At 41.5% G+C, this 16,795-nt stretch overlaps 1 protein-coding gene across 3 annotated transcripts in view; it reads right to left on the bottom strand.

Annotated features, from left to right (window-relative positions):
* The window catches only part of SCARF2 (scavenger receptor class F member 2), a 171,003-nt gene that overhangs the window by 53,454 nt on the left and 100,754 nt on the right, over positions 1 to 16,795 (bottom strand). For all 3 annotated transcript variants that reach the window (XM_075276277.1, XM_075276293.1, XM_075276285.1), the window contains exon 7: positions 11,464 to 11,567. In XM_075276277.1, the coding sequence (XP_075132378.1) occupies positions 11,464 to 11,567 (104 nt within the window). The remainder of the gene's footprint in view (positions 1 to 11,463; positions 11,568 to 16,795) is intronic.

Here is a 16,795-nt window from a genome sequence, read left to right as displayed (position 1 = left end):
GGGTCAATCTAACAGCGGAGGAGGAGGCGGTGGCGGAGGAGGAGGCGGTAGAGGAGGAGGAGGAGGGGGGTGTTCTTCTCGTGTCCCTGCCAGGAATGTTAGGCGGGGAGACGAGGTACACCGGGCCAGTTTGGGAAGCAGTCCCAGCCTCAACTACATTCACCCAGTGTGCCGTCAGTGAAATGTAGCGTCCCTGTCCGCATGCACTTGTCCACGCGTCGGTGGTCAAGTGGACCTTTGTGCAAAGCGCGGAACTAAGGGCCCGCCTGATGTTGAGTGACACGTGCTGGTGCAAGGCGGGGACGGCACACCGGGAGAAGTAGTGACGGCTAGGGACGGCATAGCGAGGTGCCGCAGTTGCCATCAGGTCCAGGAAGGCGGGAGTTTCAACAAGCCGGAACGCCAACATCTCCTGGGCCAGCAGTTTAGCGATGTTGGCGTTCAAGGCTTGCGCGTGTGGGTGGTTAGCAGTGTATTTCTGCCGCCGCTCCAATGTCTGAGAGATGGTGGGTTGTTGTAAAGAAGCGCCTGATGGTGCTTTTGATGGTGCAGGAGAAGGAGATAAGACAGGAACAGGGGAGGATGAGGGAGAAGTCAACAAAGTGGCGGAGGCAGATGAAGTGGTGTCCTGGCTCGTCCTCTGGAGTGCATCGCCAGCACAGTCAGCAGTGGCAGTGGCAGAGGCAGTGGCAGAGGCAGTGGCAGTGGCGTGAACGGCAGGCGGCCTTTGTCCTGCCGTTGCTGCCTGCCACTGATTCCAGTGCTTGGATTCCAAATGACGGCGCATTGAAGTGGTGGACAGGTTGCTCTTCTCAGAGCCCCTAATCAATTTCGAGAGGCAAATTGTGCAGACAACACTATATCTGTCCTCGGCGCATTCCTTGAAAAAACTCCACACCTTCGAGAAACGTGCCCTCGAGGTGGGAGTTTTTCGGGGCTGGGTACGAACTGGAACATCTTGGAAGATTCCGGGTGTGGCCTGGCTTCGCCTAAGCTGCTGACCTCTGCCTCTGCCTCTAGCTACCCTTTTTGGTGCTGCACCTGCCTCAACATCCACACTACTTTCCCCGCTTGACATCCCCCCTGTCCAGGTCGGGTCAGTGTCCTCATCATCCACCACTTCCTCTTCCAACTCCTGTCTCATCTCCTCCTCCCGCACAATGCGCCAGTCAACTGGATGCCCTGACGGCAACTGCGTCACATCATCGTCGATGAGGGTGGGTTGCTGGTCATCGACCACCAAATCGAACAGAGATGGAGGAGACTCTAGTGTTTGAGCATCTGGACACAGATGCTCCTCTGTTAGGTTCGTGGAATCGTGACGTGGAGAGGCAGGTTGAGGGACAATGAAAGGAGCGGAGAACAGCTCTGGGGAGCAGGGACAGTTGGGGTTATTGTTCTGTGAAGCTTGGGAATTTTGGGAGGAAGGAGGACAAGACTGTTGGGTAATAGGAGGAGAGGAGGCAGAGTCTGACTGGCTGCTGGACAATGTGCTGTAAGCGTTCTCTGACAGCCATTGCAAGACCTGTTCCTGGTTCTCGGGCCTACTAAGGTTTGTACCCTGCAGTTTAGTTAATGTGGCAAGCAACCCTGGCACTGTGGAGTGGCGCAATGCTTGCTGCCCCACAGGAGTAGGCACGGGACGCCCTGTGGCTTCACTGCTACCTTGCTCCCCAGAACCATTCCCCCGACCTCGCCCACGGCCTCGTCCACGTCCCTTTCCGGGAGCCTTGCGCATTTTGAATTCCCAGTTAGAAATTGGCACTATATACCAGTAGCAAAAATTGTGGGTGCACGTAACCCCAATATATTCTTTGAATTCCCAGTCAGACAATGGCACTATATACCAGTAGCAAGAAATGAGGGTATTTATAACCCCAATATATTCTTTGAATTACCAGTCAGAAACTGGCACTATATGGCAGTAGCAAGAAATGAGGGTATTTATAACCCCAATATATTCTTTGAATTCCCAGTCAGACAATGGCACTATATACCAGTAGCAAGAAATGAGGGTATTTGTAACCCCAATATATTCTTTGAATTCCCAGTCAGACAATGGCACTATATACCAGTAGCAAGAAATGAGGGTATTTGTAACCCCAATATATTCTTTGAATTCCCAGTCAGACAATGGCACTATATACCAGTAGCAAAAATTGTGGGTGCACGTAACCCCAATATATTCTTTGAATTACCAGTCAGAAACTGGCACTATATGGCAGTAGCAAGAAATGAGGGTATTTATAACCCCAATATATTCTTTGAATTCCCAGTCAGACAATGGCACTATATACCAGTAGCAAGAAATGAGGGTATTTGTAACCCCAATATATTCTTTGAATTCCCAGTCAGACAATGGCACTATATACCAGTAGCAAGAAATGAGGGTATTTGTAACTCCAATATATTCTTTGAATTCCCAGTCAGACAATGGCACTATATACCAGTAGCAAAAATTGTGGGTGCACGTAACCCCAATATATTCTTTGAATTACCAGTCAGAAACTGGCACTATATGGCAGTAGCAAGAAATGAGGGTATTTGTAACCCCAATATATTCTTTGAATTCCCAGTCAGACAATGGTACTATATACCAGTAGCAAGAAATGAGGGTATTTATAACCCCAATATATTCTTTGAATTCCCAGTCAGACAATGGCACTATATACCAGTAGCAAGAAATGAGGGTATTTATAACCCCAATATATTCTTTGAATTACCAGTCAGAAACTGGCACTATATGGCAGTAGCAAGAAATGAGGGTATTTGTAACCCCAATATATTCTTTGAATTCCCAGTCAGACAATGGCACTATATACCAGTAGCAAGAAATGAGGGTATTTGTAACCCCAATATATTCTTTGAATTCCCAGTCAGACAATGGCACTATATACCAGTAGCAAAAATTGTGGGTGCACGTAACCCCAATATATTCTTTGAATTACCAGTCAGAAACTGGCACTATATGGCAGTAGCAAGAAATGAGGGTATTTGTAACCCCAATATATTCTTTGAATTCCCAGTCAGACAATGGCACTATATACCAGTAGCAAGAAATGAGGGTATTTATAACCCCAATATATTCTTTGAATTCCCAGTCAGACAATGGCACTATATACCAGTAGCAAGAAATGAGGGTATTTATAACCCCAATATATTCTTTGAATTACCAGTCAGAAACTGGCACTATATGGCAGTAGCAAGAAATGAGGGTATTTGTAACCCCAATATATTCTTTGAATTCCCAGTCAGACAATGGCACTATATACCAGTAGCAAGAAATGAGGGTATTTATAACCCCAATATATTCTTTGAATTCCCAGTCAGACAATGGCACTATATACCAGTAGCAAAAATTGTGGGTGCACGTAACCCCAATATATTCTTTGAATTCCCAGTCAGACAATGGCACTATATGGCAGTAGCAAAAATAGTGGGTGTATATAGCCCCAATTCTATTGCTAGGGGACTTGCAGTGTATTTCTGGGGTGAAGGTGGGGGGGCACACCGTTGGAACGGGTATCGGGGGTATATATCGGGTATACGGGAATACACTGTCAGTGTATTCCATTCAGGATCCTGGGAAAGCTGGGTTGCGGCGATTGAGCCCGTCAGTGCCACGTTACACTGACAAGCTTCTCCCTGGAATTGAAGTTATATGTAAGCCCAATATATTCTTTGAATTCCCAGTGAGACAATGGCACTATATGGCAGTAGCAAAAATAGTGGGTGTATATAGCCCCAATTCTATTGCTAGGGGACTTGCAGGGTATTTCTGGGGTGAAGGTGGGGGGGCACACCGTTGGAACGGGTATCGGGGGTATATATCGGGTATACGGGAATACACTGACAGTGTATTCCATTCAGGATCCTGGGAAAGCTGGGTTGCGGCGATTGAGCCCGTCAGTGCCACGTTACACTGACAAGCTTCTCCCTGGAATTTAGCTCTTATAAGAACTGTTGGTTGTCTTCTCCTTCCTATCCTAGCCTGTCCCTGCCTACCCAGAATCTAAGCCCTAGCTAACTGGACGGAAACCTCCGTCCCCGGTGAATTGCAAGCTCAGAATGACGCGAAGCTGGGTGTCGCTGTTCTTTTAAATTAGAGGTCACATGTTTTCGGCAGCCAATGGGTTTTGCCTACTTTTTTCAACGTCACCGGTGTCGTAGTTCCTGTCCCACCTACCCTGCGCTGTTATTGGAGCAAAAAAGGCGCCAGGGAAGGTGGGAGGGGAATCGAGTAATGGCGCACTTTACCACGCGGTGTTCGATTCGATTCGAACATGCCGAACAGCCTAATATCCGATCGAACATGAGTTCGATAGAACACTGTTCGCTCATCTCTAATAATTAACAATTGATTGAAAGTCCCAATCTGATCTAATGTATATACTTATTACCTAAACTATCTACCTAATATAGCACTACCTAAACTGAGACTACTTTTGGAGAGGTAGATGTGTGTTTTTTGATCACTTTTGTGTCTTTATGACAGACATACTACAGTTACTTGGCACATTGATTCTTCTCTCAAGACCAATCTGGCACATTGAGAGGAGAAAAAAAAATCTACAAGCAGTGTCAAACTTTGCTAATGTCAAACTTTTATGTGAACCCCATGTTTACCATGGTCATCACTTCATTGGGATCTACACCAAACCAGTCTCAATATCTTCCCTCACTACTGCAGACACAAGGACCAAATCTGCAGCCCATTAATTTAAGTGGGCTGGTCACAAAGGAGTTAATAATGGTAGTGTGAACTTACTCTAAGGGTGCATTCACACTACGTAACGCCGGGCGTGTATGAGAGCCGTACACGCCGGCATTACAGCAGACTGCCGAACACTTCCCATTCACTTCAATGGGAGCGCTCGTAAATGCCGCTGTTACGAGCGCTCCCATTGAAGTGAATGGGAAGTGCTCGGCAGCCCTGCTGTAACGCCGGCGTGTACGGCTCTCATACACGCCCGGCGTTACGTAGTGTGAATGCACCCTAAGGGTGCATTCACACAGAGGAAAATGGCGCTGAATTTGGTGTGGAATCCACGTTACAAAAAACAGCCTCCCATTGACTTCAATGGGTTATTTGTTCTGCTAGCAGCTACAGAAAAACAGAACTATAGGGTTATAGTATAGTATCTTATATGAATGCACAACTTTGGAACTACTTCCAAGAGACAAAACAAAAGCTTGCACACTATAAAAAAAATAACCCTAACTACTATATTCTCCATATACTGCACACGAGGGTAAGTTAGTACTCGTATAAATATTTGCTATTAAAATAATTGAGTTGCAAATACTGTATCACCCAATCAGATTTCACTGGTAACACATTTTTCAATCATTCTTTGTCCTAGCCATTGTATATGTTTTGCCATTATGTTATCCAGTTTACTCTGTTTCACAATAAGCAAACTAAGATGGCCAAAATGTCTCCAAACAACTAGAGGTTCTGGAAATTATATTCAGATGTTGTCTGCTTTGTCTAATGTTAATTTTTATAGTGCTGTGTGGGTGTTCTACCTCTGGGAAAATGCAACTTGCAAGTAATCTGACTACGCATCTGAATTTCTATTATGAATTCGGCAAAGTTGTTTTTGTAATAACCTTTTATTCTGTAGAACGTCAAAGGAGCAAAGTAACTCTTTCAGACCAGATGAAAACATGGGGAGAAATGAGCAGAATGTTCAGCATAAATGATGTCAATTACGAAGAGGCCCACAGTTCTATTCTTAGATGTATGTGCTTCTCTTGTGAGACGTGGGAAATTGGCTGCCTACGGATGGGGGGGGATCTTAATGGCTTTATTCTGGTGAATGTTTCACGATGTGTTGATTTCGTTCATGAATGATTTCATAACTTTTGCACAGAAAGATTTAAGAGCAAACTAATCCACCATTTCCAGTCCACAAAACAACTACCTATTATTAGCTAAAGACCATAGAGGCGTAGCATTGAATTAAATTGTCTCTACAGCCTGCGCTGATACAAGTACTGTACATTGATTGATATCGGGATGGAGACAGAGAATTACACATTATATTTAGCTTATAGAGGTTTATCTAGACTGGTTAAAAAAGTAGTAAACTTTCAGCTGTGAGGTATATTTGGACAACACAGTCCAGAAAATCCTTAAAGGCTGTCCCTTCGTTCACATCTGCGTTCGGTATTCGGGAGGACAGGGAGGACACCCCCGAATGGAATACCGAACTCAACTGCAAGCGGTATGCAGTGAAACGCTGTGTTCTGAATTCTAGATTTCTGTCCTGTAATAGGAATCATTCAATGATACTTATGGGACATCGCTGAATTATAATGAAGTCCATGATATTCTGTCATGGTGTTCATAGTGACCGAAGATGTGAACAGAACTTTGTTTAGATGAAACAGGAGAACTACTCTAAAGCACAGTAGGCTAACTCTAGCCATAGAAATTTAATAGCTGCCACATGCTTGGTTAGAACCATATAATATTCATACCAAAAATATATGTTTTTTTACTGTGATTAAGTTTGATTTTAATAAAACAGTTGTAGGAAATTTCCCTAGAATTCATTTATATGAAACCATGTGTGTTGTGTACCTTATGTACATTTTTAATATATGAGGTCATTGGGAAAAAATGCTGGTAAATTCTGTGATTTCTCACTATCCACACTTCACTTTTATTAACATTTATTATCATATACAGTTTTATCAGAATTAACTTGAGTTTCTGCAGCATGACATCCCATAGAAATGAATGGAAGAGGCTGGCACGCAGGGGGTTAAGCAGCCGGCCGCCGGCAATGTCTGCGTGCCAGGTGCTTCCATTCATTTCTATGGGAGCATGCTGTTCGGATCGGTTGATCCGAACAGTGCTCGCTCATCTCTAATCTTTATCACAGAAAACAGCAAAAGCCAATGGAAAGAATAGTGTTAAGACTCTATGTGTGTAATGTGATACATCTGTACATCTCTACTATGACATCCTGTATAAAATAGGTATATTAGTCTGACCTTTGGGGCACCATCAATTATGAAATAGGTGTCCTGTTACCCCCTATATGATTGGTAGTCAAGTGTGTGTGCTGCCAGTCCAAGACTCCGAGAGAGGCCATGTATAACACTATGCCTGCCAGTCCCAAAGAGCTGAATGGGCAGCAGCGGGCATAATTAATTCATATGGGGTGACATGAAACCTCTGTTTGGTGGGTGTCCCACTGTCCAGACCACCTACCTCTGATACCTATCTTTTAGCATAGTGATAAGTTTAATTTTGGGATTATCCTTTCAAGAAATGTGTGGCATTCAAGTGTCCAGTATCTAGTTGAATATTAATACTGTAGTTAAAGTAAAACTCCAATGCAGATTTAGTATCTGAGGCGGCTGTATATGACACAGGCATTCAAAGAATTCTAATGAGAAATTATTGCGTACCACCCTTTAAAATCCGGCACAAGGCTTAAAATCATGTATCAGCTTTGTTTGGTGTGTTTCTTTAAACTGTGAAAACAGACATATAGCAGCCCTAACTAGTAAAAGATAAGAAAAAAGAAACTGACCCTGATGCACAGTTATATAGGAACAATTCAGTCTCATATCAAACCTTCCAAATAAATTAGTTTAACAATTGCTTCCCCGAGTATGACATCAACGCCCAGGCACTTTCCCAAAAACACTTTCTCCTCAATGAACTTTTATACCATTATAAAACACTCTTAAAACATTAACAAGTCAATAGCAGAAAGTGTTTGCCCTGTGATCAAATAAAAAATGACTTTCAGCATATTTTAAGACCCACCAAAATTTATTGTACTAAGGATTACAGTAACAAGTATTTCTAACGTCCAATAAATCAACCTTTCAATTGGCAAATCTTATTCTTTTCCACACTCTTTCCAATATCAGACGCACAACTTCAGCCAAGCAAGTTGAGCCAAGAAGCGGTGTCCCAGGAGGAGCAAATAAAATGCTTGTTATGTTGCCTGCTGGATAAAACACTTCCTCCCTCCGCTGCTGGAATGGTCCTGTTAGGTATAAAGTAACCCTCTGTGCATATGTGGTCAGTGTTGTATAAGTGGCTGTGATGCTCCACACATCCGGTGTTTGCTAATGTTTGGTCCTTACACACCTGGTTCAGCTGCCAAACTGCATGAGCGTCATCCTGACATAAGTGCTTTACAATTTATTACTGGCGCAGAGCTGGCCTTCACATACCCAACATTATGGTCATCCTCAGTCTCAATCGGTAAAATTGTACAGAAAATGAAGATATAAGTGGACTAGACAAAATATTCCCACATATTCCTTGGCTGAGAAAACAGATAGCTGAGTGCTGAGTCAGTAAAGGTCCTACATTAGCCTTAAAACTAAAAATTATTTTAGTTGAAACCAGAAGAATATATGAACATTTTTCTCACTAGCACCCAACTAATATTTTGTCCTGACGACATTGCTTCTAGGAGAAAATACTTCCATAAAATATCCAGATTTACTAATAGTTACAGTCAGTGTAAACGTAGACAAGTGTGTCTGAAACACTTCATATTAAATCACAATGGCTGTTGCTGGATCATAAATATTCCGTATCATTAGGGGGATTTCACACTACCGTTACTAATGTCCATTGATGTCTCCATCATAAATGACAGCAATGGGCATTAGCTGGCACAAAGAACGGCCACGGACTGATTCTGTGTCCATTCCCATTGACACTAATGTAAACAACATGATGAACGCTATCTTCTGTCATGTTTGTTTAGTTTTGTAACAGAAGGTAAAGTCTTGCATGCAAAAGTAAACAAACATGGCCATTCTCTGTGACAGGTAATGTCCATTGCTGTCACCCTATGACAGAAGACAGCAATGGACATTAGCAATGGTAGGAAAAACTCTCCCTTGGACTGTCTACTTTGAGCCAGAATTTTCTAACAATCTTGGTGCATTTTTGGCGCATCATGATGCATTAAGCCTAACACCCTTTTTCTGAGATTCCAAACCAACATGTCTAGCTAGTTGAAAATTTTTAGCTCAAGCTAGATTGACCAAACTGCACCAAAGATGTACCATGTTTACCCCAGTTTCTAGTTGGAACCAAAATAGTAAATCTGGGCCTGTGCTCCCAAAATTTGGTTTTGATGGAAAGTATGCTAACTAATAAGTGGTGTAAAGTAAAACTGGATAGTTTGAAGATTTGAAGACCAGATTTAACAAACAGCATCAGCCACTTTGATAAATAGGGTGCAATGCAAGAACACCCCTCTTTTCATAGTAATTGTGGCAAAACATTGGCGCAATAGCATTGACAAGTACGCACCAATGTACCGTTAGTGCCATTGATTTCTTTAAGTGTCTTTAATTCATCATTTGGTTTATCCAACTTTAGCAAACCTGAGTCTACTTAATGTATTTATTAGTGAGAGAGCCTGTGGTAGCCTGAGGAAAACTAATTTGCGTCTGCAGAAAATAACCACAGAGGAGTAGCTATTCCTCACCTCCATGCATTCTTTATTTCATTCCGTAATTACACTTTAAATGAGATTGCAAGCACTGTTTAATTAGAAGAGACGGCGTTCATGTACATCACTCCTCCAAATGACTGCGACATACTGACTGATCGATAAAAGACGGACAGATAGCTGGGCCATTGAATTATGTATGAATTAGCACTAAATGAATGAGGTCACAGGCATTAATATTAAACTCCGCTGCATCCTTTAGTTATCAGATACATAGCAAAGACAATATAACATGTCATCTGTTTGTTCTCCTTGATTACATGTAAATGTGACTAAACTCACCTGTCTAGGAGTGAAGGCGTAAAGAAGTATGACCCCATAGATCTACTACGTGTGTGAGAATTACTACACTACTCCATACAACTCGTAGTGCATTAACTCTAAAAGGCATATGTGTTCAGTGGAAAAGTAACTTATTTATAATGGGACACTGCTATAAAGCACACATTTCCCAAAATGATCCCGTTTGTCAAATGGTGGAGAGTCAGCTGATACAGTCATACTCTTTGGTCGCCTGATTCTGCATCTTCTACTTAGGTAGACATTCCTTGGTTTATTCTGCTTTCTGCAAGTGTCCTGGAAGAATCAGGTGCTAGGAAAATAAGGTGTGCACCTCCATTAGGCTCATCCCGACAGTGCATGCAATTTCAGGAAAGCTGTATAGTGATGTCCCGGTACTCAGGGACATCAATCAAACCACAGTGGTTGTTTGGGGTATGGAGTATCTGATTGTATCAGCTGACAACCACTTGCCACGTTCCACCTGCTTTATAGGATACTGGAGCTGTTTTGGGTGGTCAATTCCTGCTGACAGATTCCATTTAAGGAGGTCCTGGTAATGCTCACAACATGTTTATCTTAGCAAATACTTGTTCAGCAAATATGAATTCTAAAGCATGTTTTCTATAAAAGTGCCATTCCTCTGATATTAAATAAATTGACAACTGGACGTTACTATTCCACTAGCAAAGGGGTGTATCCCTGAACAATAAGCTGTGACTAGGTAGTGTCCCTAATTTCTGAAATAATTACAGGCTCAAAATGTGCACACCCCTAACTGGTGACATCCCATTGTCAAATGATAAACCTGGCCACTTGGCAGACCACGGAAGTGTTTCAATCTGGCAGAGATATTCCTGAGAAATCCTGACTGTGTGGGTAAGCTTTATCCTGCAGAAAAATGCCAGGTGGAAGCCCGGCCATGACAGGCAACACATGTAGCTGCAGGATGTCCTGTACATATTGCTGGGCTAAGGTCTTGGTATCACTACCTGAGCTGTGTTACCAGGTATCAACACCAGCAGTTGTGGCAGTGTGTCACTCCACAGCAAAGGCAGAATTGAAGCGCTCACCATGAGGCTCCATACTCAAACCCAACTGTCATTGGCTCTCAAACAGAACCTGGATTAATCTCTAAAGTCAATACAGTTCCAGTCTGTAGCAGTCCCAAGTTTCTTACTCATGACACCACTGCAAATGTAGATAATGGTACTTGGTTTTCAATGACAGGCCATGTGTGCATGCCCTAACCTAATAACCGCTGTTCCCGACACTTCCTAACAACTAGGTCACAACAACACAGACGGTGGTCAAATCACCAAAATGGCTAATCTGTTTCTCTTTGGCCAAGCCCAATGATATACCGTGCAACTGGGCTAAATGTTTAGTTTGTCATGAGGCATGTCTGTAAGTCACTGGCCCATACGAAGCCACTGAGAGCCTTTTTTTGAGGGTATTGGGGGAAGCTCTTTTACATTCCTCCGCCAATAATCAGACCATTTCCATATATGCCTGAGACAGAACTGCATGATAAATTTTATCTGATATGTCTATCTGCATTATTTCTTTTTTCAAGTATAAATGGCTGACCATTTCATAACACAACTACAGGAACATAGAATATTATCAATATTGAGTATAGATCCATATTTGAATCAATATCTTGTCCTAGACTTACCCATGTGGCAGGCTCCGGTAACAGTATCACACTTATTGTCATGACAATTACAAATCTGGTCACAATTAACTCCAAACTGGCCCGTTGGACATGTCAGGTTGCAGCTACAAATGAAACAAACAATAGTGTTACATTTGGAATAAATATTGTAATAGGCATTTATATAACAAGTGTCTGGAATTAAAATACAGACGTCAAAGCAACAAAGTAAAGAACAAGCTTTCTGGCTTCCTATGAAGAATATAGATCACATACAATTGTCTGCATTTTGATTTTTTATGAATATTGCTTTAAATCCTACAGATGGCGCTGTGAATAAGTGAACCAGTGCATGGGCACCACTGGCATTAGTATGCTCCGCGGCTTACATATTCAATATTTATAAATGGAATACATGAAACAGATATAATGCGAGAAGCAGTGCAGACGCAAAGCAAAATACATGGAGTTAATAAACAAAGGACGGCTATAAAATAGCCTAGAGGTAAAAACACAAAGCTTACATTGTGAAATTCCATATGTTTTATTAACAGGTTAATATTTTGTAAACTGTGCTATTGTCAAGGTTACAACTGTACATGAAATTGCCTTATAAATCACAATAACAAAGAAAAATGACAGTGTGCCATGGCACTAAACATATTTATGTATTCCCTGGCATGTTTCGACTATTTCCCATGGACACGGATTTCACATTGATGTGGAATGATCTTGTGACAGAAGTCTGCAGGCACACATGTGGATGATGTATACTACTAGAGCAGACAGCCATAGCTAATGTTGGCAACACTTCTTATTTAGGAAAACAATGAATACATGAACAATCAAATACATAAATAGTACAGAGCAGAATCCAGATGTGGAGTAGTGTCGGCATGCTGAAACAATAAGGGAACGTGGATCCAGAGTGAGTGCCACGGGAACCAAGTAGTTGTGTGACACGGACTGATTTTAGGAGAAGAACGTTTCATGGAAAGATATATTGTACCCTGCAAGGGAGGCTGGAATGTTTTTGTGCATAGCAAAAGCTTCTTCCTACATAATGTTTGTTATTCTGATTTTGAGCAAGGTTTTATGCTTTATTTTATTTGCTTTTGTACATCAATATTTGGCAGTTTTATGCTGTTTCGTAATGCTGATATACCAATAAAGCTGATTGCACATGGCTGGAATATGTATTTTAGGTTCTGTGTTATGGCAGCAACAGCCAGATGTCTGTAGTTCTGCTGAAGCAAAGTTAGATTATCATAGGGTTCTATCATGATGGAAGTTTGCTTTCTTGTTGCAACTGCAACTTAGATGCTAAAATGGCAATATTCTTCTATAGCATGGTGGAGAAAACCCCCCTACTCTGTTCATTGCTTAAAAATGTAGCGAGGAGCATTGCAGAAAAACATCACATATATGGACTGTGCTCACAAGATGCACCACTAATGTGCCAGATGTCTGTCATAGAAAAGTTAGTAAACTACCACCATTGAGTTTCTAGTGCTTTTTTTTTAGAACCAAAGCCAAAGAAGCCACCAAAACTCAATGGGGAGGGGATTTTTTTGATAATTTTTTGAGAGGCCTATAAGAAACAGCAGAAATAATTTGTAGCTATGACTAGACATTGGTGTAAACATGGCACATCATTGTAGCCTCATGGTGCATCTAGTTTGGACTAAAACTTTTGTCATGCTAGGCGTGTGGGTTTGGATTCTCAGAAAATTCATGTCATACCACATGGCATAAATGATACAGTTTGGTTGAGGTGTCAACTCCACGGCAAAAAACGCAGCGACGTACAGTCCCCCTAGCAAATCCTATCCACATATTGCAGAAAATTACCCACAGTGGAAACGATGTGTTTTTGGACATTGCAGTATGTTAATTATACTTACTTTTTTTCTGTGGCACACTGTATGGGGCCTTAGCCTTAAATGTGCCACGATGCAGCAAAAATGCACCAAAATAGTGTAAAAAAAGATTCTTGCTCAATGTAAGCCAAATTAAAAGTGGTATAAACGTAAACTAGATGGTCTGAAGATATGCCACATTTATCATCCAGTCACTGTCTTTAATCTGGCACATTTCCAGACTACCTGTCTGAATTGTCTAAAGCTGTATGCACATGAACATGTGAATGTGCCAGGTCTTTGGTAAAACAGAATGGATGGCACATGGATGTTATCTGTGTGCTACCAGTGCCTCCATGGACCCTTTGATTTGATTAAGCTAGTTTGTGGTGTAAAATGGACAGGAATAGGACGTATCTTTAGTTTTGCCATGTGATCAAAGCCCCATACACAGGCCCGCAACCAATACATGGGTGTATGTTTGAGGCCATAAAAAATAATGGGTAAAATAATGAAAAAGCTAGCACACTAAGCATACGTTTGTAACCATTGAGCCTGATTACTGGTATAACTGGAAAACACCAAAAACACAAACTGTGTAGATGTTGAAATAATTTGCTGCAGTAATATTCCTTACAATTGCTTCTTTAAGACCAGGGCCCCACGTGGTACAAACACCACTGTATGGCCGTGGTGTTTTACAGTCCCTGCAAAGTGGATGGGATGCTAGCAAATCCCATCCACACATTGCAGAAAAATACACGCAGCGGAAATTCTGTGATTTCCAAAACCACTGCAATTTTGGAAATTGCAGCATGTCAATTATACCTACAGAAACGCCAGCGGTTACCCTATAGGTAGAACTGTAGCAGAAGGTCTGCAGAGGAAAACTTTGCGGACTGTCTGTGAAAAGCACTGTGGGAAAAACCGTGATGTGTCTGACGGACCCTGATTGAGTGTGATGGTCCCACTGGTGCTGTCCTGCTCTTTCAGGTAGCAGGTAACATTTTCATCTCTGTGTCACTAGGCACAGATAGAGTTGAATACAATGGTGGAGCACAAAAGCTATAGGCTCCATGCTCCATTATTCAGCCTTCGGTGTGATAAGCACTGAGTCACAAACATCATTACAACTTGAGACTGCAGGTACGTCCGTGGGAAAAGTGTTACGTAATTAGAACTTTTTTTTTTTCATTTGCATGTACTACTGGTGATTAAGGAGGTCAGGGATCTTACATGGCGGCCACTTAGGAAAATTTTGAACAAGAACCACTAATCTATTGAAATGGCCCAGCAACAGATTTACAGCACAAATTACTACAGAATTCTGGTGAATATTTATGAGTTTATCCGCCCCAGGGTGTCTTTTCCTTTAACAGATGTCACACGAAAGAATTGAACTCAATGCAAGTGAATGGGGGCTAGTCACATGACCCCCCCCCCCCCCCCCCCGCTTATAATGGAAAGCACCTGTGATCCTAGAAGTGACTGCATTTGGTACATAGTATGTCACTCCTTCCTTATAAGGGACAGTACCTGTGGTTTAGAAATAAGTGCAGTATTAACTGCATTTGATACATATCCCCCGCCCCCCCATTATAAGTGAAAGCACCTGTGGCCCGGATACATAGTGTGTCACCATCCCCCTTAAAAGGGAAAGAACTTATTGTTGATCCGTGCTTAACCTCTAAATTTATAACAATTCGGGATTTCCTCATGGTTATTCTAGCAGCCAACAAGAGATCTATATCGATCACATTTCAATATCAAAATCCTCACAAGGTCTCTTATATGACTTTGAAGTCCTGAATGGCAATAATAGAAAAACAGAATAGAATCTTGAAGATGCATGACATGCTTCATGGTCTTATCACAATGACATTTTCTTTCAAAGGAAAACAGAGAACTGATTTTACTCTCAGAGACCATATATCAGATCTCCTATCTATTGTGATGCAATGTATTAAATGCATACATTTCCCAAACTGTATACTTTCCTCCCCCATGCATGCTGCATAATACTGAAACACAGATGGCCATCTAGGACACGATGACCATTATGTTAGCTACATAAAAAAACAACTCAGAAGAGATCAAATAGAAAATCTGTTCTACAATGCCATCTCCTTGTGTGATAAGAATTATATTTTATTTACTTCTTTTAATTTTATTTCACTTGCATGTGAAGCGGAGCTGCAATAGCAAAGCATGACCACTATACTTCTGCTTCTAACCCTGTATTCTGTGCTCTGAACAATTGATAGGTCAGTTGTCAGACCCCCAGCGATCTTATGTTTGATGATCCTAAATCTGGGAATTCAACATTAACTTTTGAACAACCACATTAAGCTTAGTGTCAAAAGTATGCATCTGTATGGCCAGTACCAGCAATTTTCAAAGTCATTTTTTCTGGAGTATGTATTACCATAGTTTGTGTCAAATATCAGTATGTGTCAAATATCACAACATCTGAGATGTTACTCTACTTTCTTCCCCTACTTGCGTGAGCTTGTGCTATATTGTCTTGAGGTCGGGGCCCCTCGTGGCGTAAACACGATGAGCTTCCGCAATGCGGTGCCTTGGCCTGACAGTTTGACAGACTAGCCATGCTCACTTTCCCAGCCACATTTCATCAGGTGTGGAGTAAGTGGTGTAAAAATGCAAAATGTTGCAGTTTTTTTTTCTGCAAACAAGCTTTTTGACTCCCCAAATTCTTTAGCTCAGGGCTTGACAAATTACCTCTTTTATTATATACTTGTCTCAAATGGCAGCAAGAAGGTGACTACTAAACAAATACATGATCCCAATTTAGGTCTGACAAACTATGGCATAAAGTCAGTAGAGTTCTAGCTCCAACATTTTAGGTTTGTGTTAAAACTTCACAACTCTAAAAGTACTGAAATCTTGACAAATGATGAGTTTTACCAGTAGAAATCCTCTTTCGATATTCATGTCAGGAAACTATCTGACATTAAGCTGCTAATCATAGTATGGTATGAAACAAATGGCTCAAAAAACGGCAAGTGTATTGCTTGAAATACATGGGTATTATGGTTTACTGATTGAAACGCACAACATGTATACCTTGCTTTTAACAAAGAATCTCTGATTTTAAAGCTACATTTTGGACTGCAGGATTGCCAGAATATTTATAATTGACATCACTTTTTAGTACACAAAGTAAAAATCCGTGTGCATGTGAGAGAGGCTTTAGGGTAATTACAAATAAATGTAGGGATTTGCAGGGCAATGATGATCAACTAGAATCCCCCCTTAGCATATATATATATATATATATATATATATATATATATATATATATATATATATATATATATACACACACACACACACACTCACCGGCCACTTTATTAGGTACACCATGCTAGTAACGGGTTGGACCCCCTTTTGCCTTCAGAACTGCCTCAATTCTTCGTGGCATAGATTCAACAAGGTGCTGGAAGCATTCCTCAGAGATTTTGGTCCATATTGAC

Source organism: Leptodactylus fuscus, chromosome 1 (genome assembly GCF_031893055.1).
Source record: "Leptodactylus fuscus isolate aLepFus1 chromosome 1, aLepFus1.hap2, whole genome shotgun sequence".
Lineage (NCBI taxonomy): Eukaryota > Metazoa > Chordata > Amphibia > Anura > Leptodactylidae > Leptodactylus > Leptodactylus fuscus.
Note: the sequence above shows the minus strand (reverse complement) of the source record. Positions and strands in the feature narration are given on the sequence as shown.